General features: G+C 44.4%; 1 protein-coding gene across 1 annotated transcript in view; it reads left to right on the top strand.

Moving 5' to 3' along the window:
- Positions 1 to 21,443, top strand: part of ap4e1 (adaptor related protein complex 4 subunit epsilon 1) — a 52,637-nt gene that overhangs the window by 11,702 nt on the left and 19,492 nt on the right. Inside the window, exons 7-16 of the mRNA XM_080736243.1 lie at positions 1,853 to 2,012; positions 5,032 to 5,198; positions 7,477 to 7,550; positions 8,036 to 8,158; positions 11,493 to 11,602; positions 12,257 to 12,437; positions 13,264 to 13,365; positions 14,690 to 14,805; positions 17,024 to 17,209; positions 18,995 to 19,195. Coding sequence (XP_080592369.1) covers positions 1,853 to 2,012; positions 5,032 to 5,198; positions 7,477 to 7,550; positions 8,036 to 8,158; positions 11,493 to 11,602; positions 12,257 to 12,437; positions 13,264 to 13,365; positions 14,690 to 14,805; positions 17,024 to 17,209; positions 18,995 to 19,195 — 1,420 coding nt within the window. The remainder of the gene's footprint in view (positions 1 to 1,852; positions 2,013 to 5,031; positions 5,199 to 7,476; positions 7,551 to 8,035; positions 8,159 to 11,492; positions 11,603 to 12,256; positions 12,438 to 13,263; positions 13,366 to 14,689; positions 14,806 to 17,023; positions 17,210 to 18,994; positions 19,196 to 21,443) is intronic.

Below are 21,443 nucleotides of genomic sequence, written 5' to 3'. Positions count from 1 at the left end.
TGTGTACTGCTTTGTGTGATTTTAGGCCAACATCTGTAGGAGGAGTGTCCAAAAATATTTTGGGCTCGTTTGGTGACACGCTTCAAAATGTAGCATAAATGTGTCAAATAAACAGCATTAACTCATTCGTTGTTTACGGTCGAGGAAACCGAAGATTTTTCTGTCTTTCACTGCTGGCTTCTCCTACCTGTTAACGCGGGCGCTAATCCAGTTCCCATCGTGCGTGATCGGACACTGCTATGCATCTTGTGTTCGCGTATTCCATCAGCCCTAACCCTAACAGTTTACAGTTTACAGTTTAGGCATTTAGCAGACGCTTTTAATCCAAAGCGACTTACAATAAGCAGATAACATCACAATAATAAACAAGATAATATGTCAGTACATCATCAACAATATAACAAATGCAAATGGATATCTATCTAGAAAAAACACAATATAATCAAAGTTCTGAAAAAACCTAAAAAACAAAAACAAATGCTAACTAGCTTCATGTATTCATTGATTCTTTTTCTGTAGTGCTAAGGGTTTAGGTGGAGTCTGAAAAGGTGAGTCTTCAGTCCACGGCGAAAGCTAGCGAGTGAGTCCGTTGTTCTAAGTGCGACAGGGAGTTTATTCCACAACTTGGGGGCCAGGAGGGCAAACTGTCTCGGACGAGTGGATTTTTGCCCTGGAGTTTTGAGCGAGGGTTCTGTCAGCATCCCTGTGTTGGCTGATCTAAGTGACCGGGTGGGGGTGTAGGGGTTGATCAGCTTCTGGAGGTATGGAGGAGCCATACCTTTGGCTGCTTTGAAGGTCAGCATCAGTGTTTTGTATTCAGTGCGGGCCGCAACCGGGAGCCAGTGGAGGCTGCGGAGAAGGGGAGAGACATGTGAGAACTTAGGCTGGTTGAAGACCAGTCGTGCCGCGGCATTTTGGATCAGTTGGAGAGGTTTAAGTGCACATGCCGGGAGACCAGTGAGGAGAGAGTTACAATAGTCAAGCTTTGATATGACAGATGTCTGAATGAGGAGCTGGGCTGCCTCCTGGGTGAGGAAGGGTCTGATTTTACGGATGTTATAGAGTGTGAACCTACATGACCGGGTGACTGATGCAATGTGTGCCTTGAATGATAGCTGGCTGTCCAGGACCACACCAAGGTTTCTAGCAGTAGGAACTGAAGTCACAAATGCATTATCTATGGAAATAGTGAGATCTTGCATGGGGCAAGACTTAGCTGGGAAGAAGAGTAGCTCCGTCTTGTCCGGGTTCAGCTTAAGGTGGTGGGCTGACATCCACTGTGAGATGTCGGCCAGACATGCAGCAATGCGTTCTTCCACCTGGGTGGCAGAAGGGGGGAAGGACAAAAACAGTTGAGTGTCATCAGCATAGCAGTGATAGGATAGATTGTGAGCAGAGATAACAGCACCAAGGGATTTGGTGTACAGGGAGAAAAGCAGAGGGCCAAGTACGGATCCCTGGGGGACTCCCGTTTGGAGGGTTCGGGGGGATGAAAGCAAACCTTTCCATGAGACCTGATAGGTCCGGTCCGACAGGTAGGAGGAGAACCACTTTAGTGCCGTCCCGGTGATGCCTAGGTCAGCAAGGGTGTCCAGGAGCAGCTGGTGATTCAACCCTAACCCTAACCCTTTCTTTTAAATTAAAGCTTATTAAATCTTCGGGTTCCTCGGGCATGGCAGAGAAGCCCTACAAAGGGGTATTTCTTTTTGGCAGAGGTTGTGTTAATAAAAATAGATTGAAAGAAAAATGTTCCTTAAAATGAAAAAGCTAAATAAAACATAACTCATAAAACAAGGAGTGTCCGCTAAATGGCTGAATTATAACTGTCCTTCTCTTGCCCGTGGTCTTCCAGGGAGATCATCCGTCGTAAGGCGGTGCTGGCTCTCTACAAGTTCTACCTGGTGGCCCCCACCCAGGTTCAACACATCCACAACCGCTTCCGCAAAGCCCTGTGTGACAAAGACCCCGGAGTCATGTCTGCATCGCTGCATATCTACAGGCATATGATACAGGTTAATATCACATCTACTGTACATGATACAGGTTAATATCACATCTACTGTACATGATACAGGTTAATATCACATCTACAGGCATATGATACAGGTTAATATCACATCTACAGGCATATGATACAGGTTAATATCACATCTACAGGCATATGATACAGGTTAATATCACATCTACAGGCATATGATACAGGTTAATATCACATCTACAGGCATATGATACAGGTTAATATCACATCTACAGGCATATGATACAGGTTAATATCACATCTACAGGCATATGATACAGGTTCTGTTTGTTTTAGTATTTTTAACATGTTTTAACAAGGCCCTGTGTGACAAAGACCCCGGAGTCAAGTCTGCACATCTACAGGCACATGATACAGGTTGTCTTTGTTTTTATATCACATTTACCTGCACATGATCCAGGTTCTGTTTGTTTTAACACATACACTGCACTTTAAAAATTGACATTTTCAGGCTGAACTGCCCCCAGTCTCCATAGACTGCCATGTAATCCATATTTAGTCCCCCCAGGAATCCACGATATCTATCTGCACACTGTCGAACTGCCCGGTTCAGGAGCAGTTCATGTGCGGTGCAAGTGCAGTTGGGCAGTGTATTCTTTTATTATCTATTGTATGTACAGTACACTTCTTCACTGGCGGAACAAGTCAGAACCGGGCCCGTATGCAAGCCACAATGATCGGGCCGCCGCCGCCTGCAAAATCATCCACGAGCATGGCCAGTCCAGTAGGTCTCTCTTGTCCCATTGTGCTTCTCAAGTAGTTTTTAATCCTTCTCAATGTTGAGAATTACCGCTCGGCACAGTTTATATGCATTTCCGCTTGTGATTAAGCCATGCATATACAACGCACTGCTGAAAGCTACTTGTGTTGACAAGTGATTGATGATGACATAGCGTGCACTATGAAGATGATAACGTTTTAAATTGGCCCTGTATTAGGGATTCGAACTTCGGGGGGATTTTCCGAACGGACCATCGAACCTTAGATGGTTCGTTCAATTGAATAAAAACCGAACGTTCGAACCTCCGAACCATCGAACGTACTGTGCCTTTAACCAGCTAAAAGTGTAGGAAATGTTTTAAATGCGCTGTTTTATCCATTGAAAACGCGTGGATGCGTGGCTGCATTAACACCTAGGCTAACACTTGGAAAATCCAACCCAATCGGAGAAAATGTTGCGCAGTTTGTTGACGCACAGGCTCAATGTATAGCGGAGTTGCACGGATGATGATTAGACTTGGTGACTGCGTCGGAGCGCGTCACGTTCGGGCTGAACTGGTCTCGATGTAACAACCCCAGAAATCGCATTATAATCCTTTGGGGGGTTGCAATGAAATCCATCTTTGCTCATGCTTAGGAGAAAGGCTGTTTAATCTTTGGGTGCATGGATGGGTGTTCGCTGTTCAGAGCACAGCAGCACACACGTCTGTCTCTGGCTCTCTGCCCAGCTCAGCTGCTCTCACTCTACTGTCATCAAGCGTGTGTGCGCGGCCCCAAATTGGAGCGGAATTGGAGCGGAGGACGGTCCTTGATCGCTCCAAGCTGTTCTGGTGCATTTTATAACTACTATAACGGTCACCATTAACTGTTAGTGTTTACCGGTAGGCCTAACTTATTTCGTATTTGGCTATCTCTACTACTGTGCTATTCTGAATAGGCCTATCACATTCTGATAATTATTTTTCGTGTAAAAAAAAGAAGAAAAAAAAAAGAAAAAAACCTGAACCCATTAATTTCGAACTTCGATTGCCAACGTAACGAACGAACGTTCGAATCCCTGAAGGTTTGCTTGCAGCCCTACCACATCCTAATAAACTTTTTTTTTTTTTTTTTTATCAACGCATGGTCAAACTAGCAAATTATGTTCAGATGAAGCATGGTTGGAGTTGCCCTCTCACTAGAGCAGCTGCAAAATGCTCATTGACGCAAGCCTTCAGTCTTCACACTCTCCATCAGCCTGAAGAAGCCTGTGTGCTCAATCTGCTCATGCTGCTTGCTAAGCATCATTTTATGCTTTAACTATAAAAAGAAAATCGCAGCGAGCAGCACAGCGCTGAGTGCCGTGCTGCGAGCTTGTAGATCTGCTATTTTTGAAATATCGTGAACATTGAGTCTTTGAATATGTTTCACCTGATTCTATAAATGTCAACTAAATCCTAACAGGTTTTTGAAAAACCTACTGTATGTTTTTATGTCAGCGGTGCTCAAACCTTTTCATGTCAAGGACGTCCACAATTACATTTCGGACCCCCATCTCAAAATATTTAGTTCCAGACCACCCACCAGAAGCTAAATTTGAGTTACAAATGTTCGCTTTAATTTTAATTGCATAGATTCAAAGATTTGCACAAATTTTCACTGCTTTTCAAAAAATAGCAGATCTCCCAGCGAGGCACTCGGTGCCACACTGCGAGCTTGTATATCTGTTATCTTTCAATAGCTAACACTCTAACACTATCAAAGAATAGACTACTAGAATGTAAAGTGTCGGCCCGACAATGGCCAAAATGATTATTTTACGCTTTTTGTGGTCATTTTTTAATTGAAACATATGAAGCTTATTTTTTTATAAAATATTTTCGAAACATTGTTTTTATTTTAGCATCCGTTTTTCAATAAAAAGTTGACTATAGCTCCTTTAAGACGTTGAGTAACCGATAGCTCCCGCGCCTGCGGCAGCCGTGATTGAGCTAAAAATCAAACCTCGGTTCGAAGTGAAGCGGTGAATTTTTATTCTATGTGTTCTAGAGTTATGAAATCTGTGTTCTAGATCTATACATTCTGTGTTCTAGATCTATACTTTCTATGTGCTTTAGTTCTATATTTTTATGAATTCTGAATGAATGAATGATTTTATCTGGAGGGCCAAATTGTCATGTGAAGCTTGACCAATCCTCAATCCTGGACGCACTGGACACACAAAGCCACTCCTTGGAAGCGGCTTTCAGTGCTTAAAGAAAAACTCAATTTCCCATGATTCCCTGTGTTCCCAGGAGAACCCAGAGGGCTACAAGGAGCTGACAGGCAGCTTTGTGAGCATCCTGAAGCAGGTGGTTGGAGGGAAGCTTCCTCTGGACTTCAACTACCACACGGTCCCTGCTCCCTGGCTGCAGATCCAGCTGCTCACCATCCTGGCTGCTCTGGGCAAGAACGACCACACGTAAGACAACTAGAGAGAACGACCACACGTAAGACAACTAGAGAGAACGACCACACGTAAGACAACTAGAGAGAGAACGACCACACGTAAGACAACTAGAGAGAGAACGACCACACGTAAGACAACTAGAGAGAGAACGACCACACGTAAGACAACTAGAGAGAACGACCACACGTAAGACAACTAGAGAGAACGACCACACGTAAGACAACTAGAGAGAACGACCACACGTAAGACAACTAGAGAGAGAACGACCACACGTAAGACAACTAGAGAGAACGACCACACGTAAGACAACTAGAGAGAGAACGACCACACGTAAGACAACTAGAGAGAGAACGACCACACGTAAGACAACTAGAGAGAACGACCACACGTAAGACAACTAGAGAGAACGACCACACGTAAGACAACTAGAGAGAACGACCACACGTAAGACAACTAGAGAGAACGACCACACGTAAGACAACTAGAGAGAGAACGACCACACGTAAGACAACTAGAGAGAGAACGACCACACGTAAGACAACTAGAGAGAACGACCACACGTAAGACAACTAGAGAGAGAACGACCACACGTAAGACAACTAGAGAGAACGACCACACGTAAGACAACTAGAGAGAACGACCACACGTAAGACAACTAGAGAGAACGACCACACGTAAGACAACTAGAGAGAGAACGACCACACGTAAGACAACTAGAGAGAACGACCACACGTAAGACAACTAGAGAGAACGACCACACGTAAGACAACTAGAGAGAACGACCACACGTAAGACAACTAGAGAGAACGACCACACGTAAGACAACTAGAGAGAACGACCACACGTAAGACAACTAGAGAGAACGACCACACGTAAGACAACTAGAGAGAACGACCACACGTAAGACAACTAGAGAGAACGACCACACGTAAGACAACTAGAGAGAACGACCACACGTAAGACAACTAGAGAGAACGACCACACGTAAGACAACTAGAGAGAACGACCACACGTAAGACAACTAGAGAGATGTGTGGCTGGCGTTGAATCTAATGGGGAGCCAATCAGAGAGGGGGAAAAGGGTGACATCACAATATCAAGGTATATATCCACACGTTTCCAATGTCCCACCGTGCGTTGCGCAGAATGTGTGCGGCGGCAACTTCCAGCCAAGTGTGATCAGTGGTGCTTTGGGATTTATTTTTCCGGGCGGACGGTCATTTATTGACGTCACGTGCACGCACCTCTAGAGGCTATTTAGATAGAAAGGATGTCAGCAGATCTAATGGTGGGAAAACAATAGTTTTCTAGTCTTAATTACATTTGCATTTTTACTTAAGATTTTATGTTCTACTTTCTTTAAATTCATTTAGAAAATACAGCGCTGCAGTAGGATAGAGAAACAAAGTTTGCCTTGAACGAATCTCAAACACTAAATACCACAGTAATGGATGAGGACACACACACATCGACACATGCACATGCAGTCACAGCTGGAAACCTAAGTAGGCTATATATCCATATGAATAGAGGCTTGAGGACGCTCACACATTCACCACTAGAAACCTGTTATGCATAGTAGTAGCCACTGATTAAAGTATTGCTTGTAGTTATCGCGGATTCGCGGGGTGGGGGGTTGTCGCGGCTCTCGCGGGGGGGTATGCACACGTTTACACGGTCGTGCACCGTTCGGTGCTGTCCGTGCGCGTGCATGTGGGGAAATATTTCCGGCCACACGGCGTCCGGTCGCGTCCGGCCCCCAAAGCACTACTGAGTGTGATCTACAAGCTCACAACGGTTGCATCTGCGACGCGACGTGAGCTTGTATGTCTGCTGTTCTCCGGATGTGTCCCACATATAATGCGGAAACAGGTGGATATATATACGGGGAAAAAATATTATGATCTCATCTCTGATTGGCAACCACTGCCAATCAGATAGGGGGAAGAGGATGACATCACGGTATCAAGGTATCATGATGTCTGATTGGGTGAAGGGTTATATCAGATGATGCGAAAAATAGACAAGAACAATAGAGAGGGCAACCACACCTCTCACTTCACACACCCGGTGTGAAGTGAGAGGTGCTATTTATAAGTTAATTTCATTAAGTGACCCGCGAAGCTTGGCCAATGTGGCCCTGGGCGTACAACAAACTTTGGACAATCAGACAAAGCCAGCTTAGCTCCTTCCAGGTTAAAATATGTCAGTATCCTGTAATTGTCATTGTCTTATTTCCATAATTCCACATATACATCTACATTTAGTTTTTATGTGTTCCTGTTCACAGCACCAGTCAGATGATGTACGAAGTGTTGGATGAGTCTTTACAACGAGCAGAGATGAACCATAACATCACATATGGTATGTTTATTACATCATAACATCACATATGGTATGTCTATTACATCATAACATCACATATGGTATGTTTATTACATCATAACATCACATATGGTATGTTTATTACATCATAACATCACATATGGTATGTGTATTACATCATAACATCACATATGGTATGTTTATTACATCATAACATCACATATGGTATGTTTATTACATCATAACATCACATATGGTATGTCTATTACATCATAACATCACATATGGTATGTTTATTACATCATAACATCACATATGGTATGTTTATTACATCATAACATCACATATGGTATGTGTATTACATCATAACATCACATATGGTATGTTTATTACATCATAACATCACATATGGTATGTTTATGATGAACAAATGTCCGCATTTCTTTTAAAGCTCAGTTCCTCATGAGCAATGCATTTGTCATTTCATCTTTTTGTTTAACGTTCTGTCTCGTTTGTTTTTGCAGCAATCCTGTACGAGTGTGTTAAAGCCATTTACACCATTCATCCAAAGGCAGACCTTCTGGAGAAAGCAGCAAAGTGCATCGGAAACTTTGTCCTGTCGCCCAAAATCAACCTGAAATACCTCGGTAAGATGCAACACATTAACACATATGAGTTTCCAGAGTTTGTACCTTTACCTGTGCCAACCCTGAGTTTTGGCAGTTTTTGCAGAAAAAAAAATCGTTTTCAAAAAATGTTTTTTGGACCTCCAACAGTGTACTAGGCATGATCGCGATCGCGAAATTGCATGTTTAACCCGCGATTTGGCGAGGAGCTCATTCGTCTGGAGATTCTTGCAGGGGGCGTGTCTGGCCCCGCACCCTAGGCCTACGTCACGGCTAGGCAGAGGGGTTGGAGAGTGGGAGACCTCTTGTGTCCAGTATAAGCCTGTGCTTGTGTCAAGCGTGTCTCCGCTGAAAGCAGTGGTAGCGTGCGACCGCTGCGACGTGTAAATAAAAAAAATAAAAAAACACTTCTTTGTTATATTTTCCCCTGCGTTTTTTTTGTCTGTCATTCAATGTTAAATGCGTGTCTCCTCAGAAAACACAATGGCGACATATAAATACAAAAATATACACTTCTTTGGTATGTTTTCCCTGCGTTTTATTTATCTGTCATTCCTCATAAAACATGGTGGCACTGGCGACGTATAAATACAAAAAGAAACACTTCTTTTGGCATAGGCTGTGTTCCCCCTTTTTTCTGCATATAAGCCTACTGCGTTTTATTTGTCTGTGATTTAAATGCGCGTCTCCGCAGATTGCAGTGGAAGTGGGCGATGTGTAGCCTAAATAAAAAAATAAACACCTTTGGTATTTTCCCCCTTTTTTCCTGCAATGCATGCTTCTCCATGGAGGCATGCATTTATTTGTCTGTCATTCAATGTTAAATGCGCGTCTCTGCAAAAAGCAGTGGAAGTGGGCGACTTAAATGCAAACGTCTTGAAAATGGTTCAACAAAATCCTACGTCTTGAGATGGTTCAACAAAATCCTCCGTAGAAAAAGTGTAGTTTCAACAAAATGTTCCTCCGTAGAAAAAGTGTAGTTAATCGTTGTTGTCGTCTCAAAAATCAAAGTCGCTGTGTTGTTGTCGTTCACGTGTGTGTGTGTGTGTGTGTGTGTGTGTGTGTGTGTGTGTGTGTGTGAGACTGTGCGTGCGACTGTGCGTGCGTTACTTGAGGGGAGGGGGCAAGGGGAGGGCAGTGGGTAGCCGTGACGTAGGCCTAGGGTGCGGGGCCAGACACGCCCCCTGCAAGAATCTCCAGACGAATGAGCTCCTCGCGTTTAACCCCCATACCAACCACATCTTTCAAACATGGCAGCCATGTTTGTTTACATCTGAAGAAAACATAATGGCTGCTATCTCCTGAATGCCTGAACGCATTTCCAAGCAGGTTTGAAAGCTGTGAACAGCGTGCACACACATGATCTAGGCATGGGCGTGCATGAGCCGTGCACTATGAATTACATGGAAGTCTATGGAGACCATGGCATCTTGGACCTTCAAAGAGATTTAATTGATTGCAACAAATATGTTAACCTTAAATACCGTGGTAAAATGCAACACATGATTTCAAGTCCCAAAACCTGTCTAGCATTACGCTGTGGAGTACATGTGGCCAGGGACGTGCAGAGAATGTTAGAGAGGCAGGGGCTGACATTTCTAAAAGGGCATTTTGGTGAAAATGTGGAAAATAGCAGACCTCCAACCTCACAACCCATTGCGTTGTGACATGTTGTGAGCTTGGAGGTCGGCTATTTTCGGTACTTGATCCCACACTGGACTAAGCATAATCAAGTGAATACTGGAGATGTGGTGTAACGGCATGGATTTCCACAAAGAGAGGGCAATTCTTTCAACATGAGATGCTATTTATTTATACTGTCGGTATTAATTACTTAATTCAGTATCCTCTGCCAGGGTTTTTCAGTGTTTGTACCTTATTTTCGACGGCTCCATGAACGCACCGTGTGTCCATTATGTAAACAGTGGAAGGAAAGGCGGATTTCTGGATACATCTTAGGAACTGGAGTGGTTGCATCACTCCTGGCTGGAGGAGAGCGCAGTCTAGCATAAACCACTGAAGAAAACGTGTATACTGTATACACTATACACACACACACACACACACACACACACACACACACACCTTTTGAGGGCTCCCGTGAGCAAACCATGTTGACAGTAAATGAGTTGACACAGGATTGAAGACATTTATGACAGTCATTGTTCTTATTACGCCTGTCAGGTCGCAGTTACTATCAAAACCTCCACCGTCAGTCTGTCAGTCTGTCAGTCAGTCAGTCAGTCAGTCTGTCCATCACATCACTTCACACTTTTGCCCGGCTCATATCTCCGCCACCGTTGCCCCTATCCATGCCAAACTTTGCGCACATACTCCTTGGCTGCCAAACCACAACCTCCACCCCTCATTTCTCACATGGCCCTGTTCTAGCGCCACCACGAGGCAGATTCTTGCAAAACACATTTTTGGACACTGCTCCTACAGATTTTGCCCTAAAATCATGCAAAGCGGTACACAGTATCTCTAAAGGCATGTCATCAATATGCATCTGTCCCATTTCCCATATTCCCTCCTGATTGGCTACCATTGCCTTCTAAAGTTAGTGTATGCGACCTGACAGTCACTTACCTCCCGATTAGGGAGTCTTACTGGTTGTTGTGTTGTGATGGTGTTGTCATTGTGACGGTTGGTCTGAGGTTCTTCTTGTTGTGACCGTAGGTCTGAGGTTCTCCTCGTTGTGACCGTAGGTCTGAGGTTCTCCTCGTTGTGACCGTAGGTCTGAGGTTCTCCTCATTGTGACCGTAGGTCTGAGGTTCTTCTCGTTGTGACCGTAGGTCTGAAGTTCTTCTTGTTGTGACCGTAGGTCTGAGGTTCTTCTTGTTGTGACCGTAGGTCTGAGGTTCTTCTTGTTGTGACCGTAGGTCTGAGGTTCTTCTTGTTGTGACCGTAGGTCTGAGGTTCTTCTCGTTGTGACCGTAGGTCTGAAGGTTCTTCTCGTTGTGACCGTAGGTCTGAAGGTTCTTCTCGTTGTGACCGTAGGTCTGAGGTTCTCCTCGTTGTGACCGTAGGTCTGAAGGTTCTTCTCGTTGTGACCGTAGGTCTGAGGTTCTTCTCGTTGTGACCGTAGGTCTGAGGTTCTTCTCGTTGTGACCGTAGGTCTGAGGTTCTTCTCGTTGTGACCGTAGGTCTGAGGTTCTTCTCGTTGTGACCGTAGGTCTGAGGTTCTTCTTGTTGTGACCGTAGGTCTGAGGTTCTTCTTGTTGTGACCGTAGGTCTGAGGTTCTTCTTGTTGTGACCGTAGGTCTGAGGTTCTCCTCATTGTAACCGTAGGTCTGAGGTTCTTCTGGTTGTGACCGTAGCTCTGAAGGTGAAGGTGTTGTCATTGTGACCGTAGGTCTGAAGGCGCTGACCTACGTGGTCCAGCAGGACGTCAACCTGGCCCTGCAGCACCAGATGACCATCATCCAGTGTCTGGACCACTCTGATGACATCATCAAGCGCGAGGTGAGACGTGACGTCACTCAGTCAATGCTAGTCAGTGCTGTAATCAGGGAGTATTATATATCAGAAAAGCTGGGAATAAATTCCTTACCAAACCATTTCTTCACCAATGTGTTCGTAAAGGTGTCAAGTAACATATCTAACAAAGTTTGAAATTCAAAATCCCTAGGAGAATCTTTGACAGCTAGAGTAAGTTTTGGTCTCATTCACTTACTATACCCTGACTTATACGAAGGAAAAAGAGACTCCCAAAAAATCTGCTTTAAGTGGGATGTGAGGGGTCTAACTAGGTGTTTTTAATTATTCCGAATCCATTGCAAGCATTTATTTTGCACAAAAAACATTCCCTGGGCTAAAAAAGGCCCCCCAAAAGATGGTTTAGTGATGAGTCACTTTTCACAGATTATTCTTCCTTTATAATATAGTGTACCGCCATGTCAAACACCAAGCAATAATACTCAATACTACTAAACAAACAGTGTCCAATGGTCCGTGCAAAACCCATGTCATATTTCCATCATGGCACGATGTTGTTGCCTGCCCAAAAACAACTGATCTACAAGCTACCAACACGTTGTGTGGAGGATCAGTTCCTGTGGACAAGTGGCTCTGTCGTAGAGTGTAGATCAGGTGTAAAGACTGTGTGTTTCCTCCCAGACCCTGGAGCTCCTCTACAGGATCACCAACCAACAGAACGTGGTCGTCATCGTAGAGAAGATGCTGGACTTCCTCCAGCTGTGTAAAGACGACTACACCATCACTGACCTGGTGGGGAAGGTGGCGGAGCTGGCCGAGAAATATCCTTTTATCACAACGACTCTTACTTTATTTTATTTATGTGACATGAATATAGTACTGTCTTTTTAGCAGGCAAGTGCAATTACTTTTAGGTATTATGTCGTTTTTTTATAGGGTATATTTTTATTATGTCCAGGACCTGGGCAACACATTTCGTTCTGTACTTGTACTGAATGACAAATAAACTCAGTGGACATTAAACTGGTGGACAGTCAAAATTGCACTTTGTCAATTAATTGAATTAATTACAGGCTTTGTAATTAATGAATCGCAATTAATCACATTTTAATCGCATATTAATATTTTACCCGAGAAGCATTTTTTTCAAGTAAAACACAATTTGTTGTATGAGTGAATCAACAATTGAGTTTCTTAAATCTAAATTTCGCATCCACTGGGCCAAGTAAAGCTCTCTGATCGGCTACTTCTCCCTTTGCGTTTGTTGTCTCTTCTTGGTTGGTGCATCGCTATGATCGGTATGTCCGAAACGGAAGGTTCTGTGGTGCAAAAACTAACTGCGATTAAAATGCGTTAATTATTTTAATCGCGTTAATTTTCTGTAATTAATTAATCGCAATTAATCAGTTAAAGTCCCAGCCTTAGATAATACATATGTATATATTTCTATAAGTTGAATATATTCCTATATAATAATACATATGCTCCAGACAACAGCTGGTTCATACAGACCATGTACTGTATGTATGTACATTGTACAGTATATTTCTATAAGTTGTATATGTTCCTATATAATAACACATATGCTCCAGACAACAGCTGGTTCATACAGACCATGTATGTATGTACAGTATATTTCTATAAGTTGTATATACCGGTATTCCTATATAATACTACATATGCTCCAGACAACAGCTGGTTCATAGACACCATGAACACAGTGTTCACAGTGGGAGGAGACTCCATGCATCCTGACATCCAGAACAACTTCCTCAGACTGCTGGCTGACGGTATTTAATGAACACATGGTGATGTAATATTAATACTGTATGACGGTAACAATGTTACTGTACTGTATTTAATGAACACTTGATGATGTAATATTAATACTGTATGACGGTAACAATGGGGCCCTGGAACAACATGTTTTGAGATGGGGGGTCGGCGGCCAAATACATGTAATTATAGGGGACCTTATCATTAAAGAGTTTGAGCACCACTGGTATAGAAAGATTAAAGAGTTTGAACACCACTGGTATAGAAAGATTAAAGAGTTTGAGCACCACTGGTATAGAAAGATTAAAGAGTTTGAGCACCACTGGTATAGAAAGATTAAAGAGTTTGAGCACCACTGGTATAGAAAGATTAAAGAGTTTGAGCACCACTGGTATAGAAAGATTAAAGAGTTTGAGCACCACTGGTATAGAAAGATTAAAGAGTTTGAGCACCACTGGTATAGAAAGATTAAAGAGTTTGAACACCACTGGTATAGAAAGATTAAAGAGTTTCAGCACCACTGGTATAGAAAGATTAAAGAGTTTGAGCACCACTGGTATAGAAAGATTAAAGAGTTTGAACACCACTGGTATAGAAAGATTAAAGAGTTTGAACACCACTGGTATAGAAAGATTAAAGAGTTTGAACACCACTGGTATAGAAAGATTAAAGAGTTTGAACACCACTGGTATAGAAAGATTAAAGAGTTTGAACACCACTGGTATAGAAAGATTAAAGAGTTTGAACACCACTGGTATAGAAAGATTAAAGAGTTTGAACACCACTGGTATAGAAAGATTAAAGAGTTTGAACACCACTGGTATAGAAAGATTAAAGAGTTTGAACACCACTGGTATAGAAAGCACTTCTCAGTTCTTAAATGGGTTAATGAAGCAATAAGCCACAAGAGGTGAGTGGTTACCTGGTATTTTACACCAGCTGAGAGGCGTAGGGAGACACGAGGCGTAGCAGAGTGTCTCCAACCCTCTCAGCCGGTGTAAAATACAGGTAACCACAAGCCTTGCGTGGCTTATTGCTTTTCTAAAACGGTTACAATATGGCAACATGAAAAATCATAGACATGTACCAATTAAAGCTGTTCTATTTCACTAATAATTCACTACAAAGTCTGCAAGAAAGTAGTTCCCAGCTTTTATGCCAACAACACAGTGCACCTGATAATTGGTGCACTGTGGAACACTGTGGAAAGAAATAACACACCCGGGTTTGATATAAACTGATCCAAGGTGTGGGTTATAGTCTCATATACCACAGCAACCAGCCAATCATAATCAAGGAATGGAACTAGCTGTTTTGGAATGGTTGTTGTGTTTCCAGGCACAGACAGTGCTGAGGACACAGTGTTGAGGACGCTGGCGGTGGACTCCTACGTGTGTCTGCTTCAGGGAGACGTCAACACTCTGCCTCAACGCTTCCTACAGGTCATCAGCTGGGTGAGACACACACACACACACACACACACACACACACACTGCCTCAACGCTTCCTACAGGTCATCAGCTGGGTGAGACACACACACACACACACACACACACACACACACACACACTGCCTCAACGCTTCCTACAGGTCATCAGCTGGGTGAGACGCGCACACACACACACACACACACACACACACACACACACACACACACACTGCCTCAACGCTTCCTACAGGTCATCAGCTGGGTGAGACGCACACACACACACAAACACACACACACACACACACACACACACACACTGCCTCAACGCTTCCTACAGGTCATCAGCTGGGTGAGACGCACACACACACACAAACACACACACACACACACACACACACACACACTGCCTCAACGCTTCCTACAGGTCATCAGCTGGGTGAGACGTACGCATGCACACACACACACACACACACACACACACTGCCTCAACGCTTCCTACAGGTCATCAGCTGGGTGAGACGTACGCATGCACACACACTTGAACCATTTATTAAAGTCCACACAAAGGAGAACATGCAAGGCACTAAGGTCTCAGAGGCACACCGACATCATTGTAAAGCACTTTGGATAAAGGTGCTATAAATACCACAGCACATGGATAAAGGTGCTATAAATACCACAGCACATGGATAAAGGTGCTATAAATACCACAGCACATGGATAAAGGTGCTATAAATACCACAGCACATGGATAAAGGTGCTATAAATACCACAGCACATGGATAAAGGTGCTATAAATACCACAGCACATGGATAAAGGTGCTATAAATACCACAGCACATGGATAAAGGTGCTATAAATACCACAGCACATGAGCGGAGTGGAGCGTTGGGAAATGCTGCTCTTTGCTCCAGGGGGTGCTGTTGGCTCACAATGTTAAATCTTGTTGGTTATTGTTTAATCACCAGATTGGAGAGAGGGGGCGACTCAAAGCGAGTGTGGTGCATTCAGTCAAAATCCTTGCATTTCTTCTTACCCTCTGACTGGCTGGTGATAGAACTAAACTGACACAAGCTATTTATAAACATGCTTACAGTATGTGGATGACAGAGCCGTTTTGAGTGAACCAATCCTGATCAGGGACATGCGCTGTGTGTCTGCTCTGCTCTCGGCGGGGCCGTGTGCACCGTGTCAGCGTGTGTGAGGGGCATGATGTGGCCCGCGGTCCCAAACAGGAGCGGAGGATGAGGAGGGGAGGAAAAAACTCGCTCCAAGCCTCTCTGGCCCATTTTAAAACTCGCTTTCTCACGCTCTATTCAAAATATCCCTGCAACGCTCCACTCCGCTAATATGCTCTGATAAATGCACCATTTACTTTACTATTACAATTTACAATTTAGCAGACACTTTTAATCTAAAGCGACTTACAATAAGCAGGTAATACATCAATATAATAAGCAAGATAATATGTCAGTACATCAAATCAATATAACAAGGCATAGGAATATAAATCTAGAAAAACAATAACATAGGTAGACCACACACCTAATCAGTAAAAAAAAAAAAAAAGATTCTAAAAACCAAAAAATGCTATTGAGGGAAGGGGAGTGTTACAGTAGTGTTATGGGTTTAGGTGGAGTCTGAAGAGGTGAGTCTTCAGTCCACGGTGGATGCTAGGGAGTGAGTCTGTAGTTCTAAGTGCGACAGGGAGTTTATTCCACAATTTGGGGGCCAGGAGGGAGAAGAGTCTAGGATGAGTGGATTTTTGTCCTGGGGTTTTTTAGCGAGGGTTTCTGTCAGCATCCCTGTGTTGGCTGATCTGAGTGAACGGGTGGGGTTGTAGGGGTTGATCAGGTTTTGGAGGTATGGAGGAGCCATACCTTTGGCTGCTTTAAGCAACGATATGCAGCAGTTAGAAGATCTCCAGTAGTTTTCATTGTCCTCTCTGTCTCTCTCTCTCACTGTCTGTCTGTCTGTCTGTCTGTCTGTCTGTCTGTCTGTCTGTCTGTCTGTCTGTCTCTCTCTCTCTGTCTCTCTCTCTCTCTCTCTCTCTCTGTCTCTCTCTCTCTGTCTCTCTCTCTCTCTCTGTCTCTTTCTCTCTCTCTCTCTCTCTCTCTCTCTCTCTCTCTCTCTCTCTCTCTCTCTCTCTCTCTCTCTCTCCCTCTCTCTCTCTCTCTCTCTCTCTCTCTCTCTCTCTCTCTCTCTCTCTCTCTGTCTCTCTCTCTCTGTCTCTCTCTCTCTAGGTTCTGGGGGAGTACTCCCCTCTCAGAGAGGGTCTCCAGAGCGTGGTGGTCCTCAGACTGCTGCTGAAGCTGCTGGACATGAAGCAGAGCAGCAGCGACACCAAGATCTGGGCCCTGGCAGCCATGGTCAAGCTGCAGTGTGAGAGCCCTGCAGGCCTGAAGCTGCAGGACAAGCTGCAGTCTGAGGTACGGATGGGACGATAATCTTATAGTGGTAGTTCCAATGAACAATCTGATTGGTTAAATAGCTCTCTACCTGTGCGAGTAATGAGCGCTATACTGCACGGTCTCATCAAACCAAGACATCAGCCGCGCTGGTCGCGAAAGCACTCCCTCTCCCCACACTATGCTAGTGGCTAGGCTGGCAGTTTTCATGTGAAGTTCAGAGACATAGTAGCTAAATGTGTCATTAACATTTTTTTCAGTTTTCTATTGAATATCTTAATTGCAATGAATTGAAGTTGACATGTTGTATAATTGCAACATTCCACTCGAGGGTGTTGGTTATCTGATTATTGGCACGTCTGCGCTGCATATGCGCAGCATCCCAGGCGTGACAATAATCATGATAACCAACAGCCGATCTACAAGCTCACAACGCTTGTAGATCGGCTATTTTTTAGGGGCAAATGATCTGCCCCCAGGATAATGGATGTAGTGGATATTGTAAATGGTAAATGGTATATATAGCTTTTATCCACAGCGCTTTACAGAGATTGTGCATTACATTCACCCATTCACGCACACATTCATACACCGGTGGCGGAGGAAACCATGCAAGGCACCAACCTGCTCACCGGGAGCAATGTGGGGTTCAGAGTCTTGCTCAAGGACTCTTCGACATTAACTCAGGGGGAGCCCGGATTCGAACTGGGAACCCTTCGGGAACCCTTCGTGCTCTAATAGCGGTTTCTCTACCCCTGAGCTATGCCGCCCCACATATTGGGCACAATAATCGTGACATGAAATGATAGCCTGATTTCAGACTCTGCGCTGAGCTTGAGTCTGACATTGTCCCATTGACAAGATATTTCAAAGGGGAGGGAATTTGAAATTCCCAATCACAACAGATCTGGTGGGAGGGGTTGTGTACACAAAAACATTCCCCCCTCCCCCTCCCCTCTATGACAGGCATCAAACAGGTCGTTGTCTTTGATGCTAACGAGGTGTGCACAACCCCCTTTGAAGTTCAAAGGGAGCAATTAAGAGCTTTGGCTGACCTCCCCCTCCCTCCACTGTTTCTGTTGATTTTCAAAAGTTAGACCCACCCCCTCCTCCGTCTTGCATTGATTTCATTGGCTGGTACGCCAAGATACCATATCAAGTTAAGCGTCATATGACGACACCAGACCAAGAGAACCAGTCCGCTCAGAGAGTGGGCGGGTCTATGGGCTGGAGCCATGGCAAACGAAATGTTGATATCTTCAGGGTTCCCACGGTCATGAAATTCCTGGAAATATTTTGAAATTAGAAAAATATTTTTCCAGTACTGGAAAAGTTTTGGAATTTATCAAGGGTCCTGGAAGGTCCTGGAAAAATATCTATGCATTGTCTTTGGTTATTGATTTACCTCTGAAATGACAAACTAAACATGGGCCAAATTGTCAAATATTAGAGGCAGAAATTGTGAAAATAGCAGATCTACATGCTCACAACGCCTCGCAACGCGAGGCGTTGTGAGCATGTAGATCTGCTATTTTCACAATAGAACCGTGTTATACAAAATTCCTCAACTCTTGTGCTCGTCAGGGTGGGGGGGTCCCCAGTTAAAACATGATTATTTCGGGGTTCACGGCCTGAAAAGTTGAGAACCACTGGCATACACTACCTGTCTTTGGGCATTTCAGTGACCTGCTGAATTAGTGTTATATAGTCCTGGAAATTGGGTTAAATATTCTGGAAAAGTTATGGAAAAGTTTTGGAAATGAATTGGTAAAAATGTGTGGTAAAACTGTATCTTCCCGTCCCCAGTGTGAGGACCCCGCGGGTCTGGACCAGAGCCCTGTGGAGCAGGACCAGGGTCTGGGTGTTGTACAGGAGGTGTGTGAGATCTACTCCTCCTCTCTGGACACGGTGCTCAGACAGAAGGCCCAGGAGCTGCAGCTCCTCAGCCAGGACCCCCAGCTCAGAGCCAGGGTGCTGAGACCACCTCTCAACCTGGAGCCCCTGGAGGTAAGACCACCTCACACCCTGGAGCCTCTGGAGGTAAGACCACCTCACACCCTGGAGCCCCTGGAGGTAAGACCACCTCACACCCTGGAGCCCCTGGAGGTAAGACCACCTCACACCATGGAGCCCCTGGAGGTAAGACCACCTCACACCCTGGAGCCCCTGGAGGTAAGACCACCTCACACCCTGGAGCCTCTGGAGGTAAGACCACCTCTCACCCTGGAGCCCCTGGAGGTAGGTACACCATGAGACCACCTCACACTCTGGAGCCCCTGGAGGTAAGACCACCTCACACCCTGGAGCCTCTGGAGGTAAGACCACCTCACACCATGGAGCCCCTGGAGGTAAGACCACCTCTCACCCTGGAGCCCCTGGAGGTAAGACCACCTCTCAACCTGGAGCCCCTGGAGGTAAGACCACCTCTCACCCTGGAGCCCCTGGAGGTAAGACCACCTCTCACCCTGGAGCCCCTGGAGGTAGGTACACCATGAGACCACCTCACACTCTGGAGCCCCTGGAGGTAGGTACACCATGAGACCACCTCACACTCTGGAGCCCCTGGAGGTAGGTACACCATGAGACCACCTCACACTCTGGAGCCCCTGGAGGTAGGTACACCATGAGACCACCTCACACTCTGGAGCCCCTGGAGGTAGGTACACCATGAGACCACCTCACACTCTGGGGCCCCTGGAGATAGGTACACCATGAGACCACCTCACACTCTGGAGCCCCTGGAGGTAGGTACACCATGAGACCACCTCACACCCTGGAGCCTCTGTAGGTAGGTACACCATGAGACCACCTCACACTCTGGAGCCCCTGGAGGTAGGTACACCATGAGACCACCTCACACCCTGGAGCCCCTGGAGGTACACCTTTACTGTTGTTATTATTATTATTATGAGCCTGGAGGTACACCATCTTACAAGCTCACAACGTGTTGTGAGCTTGTAGATCGGCTATTTTCAGCACGCAATCAAGTGTAAAATCAGTCATTACGATGCCATCAAGGCCTGCCAAAATACATTTCATTTGACTAAATCAACTGTAGATTTAGTCGCCATAAAATCGTATATTTAGTCGACTAAAATTTGACCAAAACTAAAACTTTTCAGGTGACTAAATTATGACTGAAACTAAATTACATTTTATTCAAAAGACTATGACTAAAACTAAATCAAAATTTGCTGTCAAAAACAACACTGCTGGGTTGTAATGTTTTGGTGTTAAATCTCCATAGGGGAATCTTAGAACATATAGGTCATATAAGAACAGTGTTCCATCTCCATAGGGGAATCTTAGAACATATAGATCATATAAGAACAGTGTTCCATCTCCATAGGGGAATCTTAGAACATACAGGTCATATAAGAACAGTGTTCCATCTCCATAGGGGAATCTTAGAACATATAGATCATATAAGAACATATAGATCATATTAGAACATATAGGTCATATAAGAACAGTGTTCCATCTCCATAGGGGAATCTTAGAACATATAGATCATATAAGAACAGTGTTCCATCTCCATAGGGGAATCTTAGAACATATAGATCATATAAGAACAGTGTTCCATCTCCATAGGGGAATCTTAGAACATATAGGTCATATAAGAACAGTGTTCCATCTCCATAGGGGAATCTTAGATCATATAGATCATATAAGAACAGTGTTCCATCTCCATAGGGGAATCTTAGAACATAAAGGTCATATAAGAACAGTGTTCCATCTCCATAGGGGAATCTTAGAACATACAGGTCATATAAGAACAGTGTTCCAAAAAGAAACAAATCATCCTGGTGTTTCTGTCAGGGGAGGGGCTCTGCACCCTTTATGACAGGGGTCTTCAACGTTTTCAGGCCAAGGACCCCTTAGCTGAGAAAGAGATGAAGCAGGGACCCCCTCTACATATTGTATAAATGTGTCATGGAGATTTTCATTGATTTAATAGATCATCTGTCTATGTTGGATTCTTTTTTCCCCCCGACTTCGTAGATACTTAGTAAACTTGACCTTTCACTCTGTACTTAGTCTGCTCTTTTTTTTTTTTTTACCTCTAAGCCAAACTTATTTTCTGAAAATAGCCGATCTAGCGCGAGGCATTGTGAGCTTGTAGATCTGCTATTTTTGGCTAAAGTTCTCCTCAGAATAGGGATGCGAGGGTTCAAGTTGATAATTTAAAAATAATTATCCTATCACACAAGGATTTGGCGGACCCCCTGCAGTAACTCTGAGGACCCCCTAGGGG

This window comes from Nannobrachium achirus, assembly GCF_963921795.1.
Source record: "Nannobrachium achirus genome assembly, chromosome: 11".
NCBI lineage: Eukaryota > Metazoa > Chordata > Actinopteri > Myctophiformes > Myctophidae > Nannobrachium > Nannobrachium achirus.
This window is presented reverse-complemented; position numbering and strand designations above follow the sequence as displayed.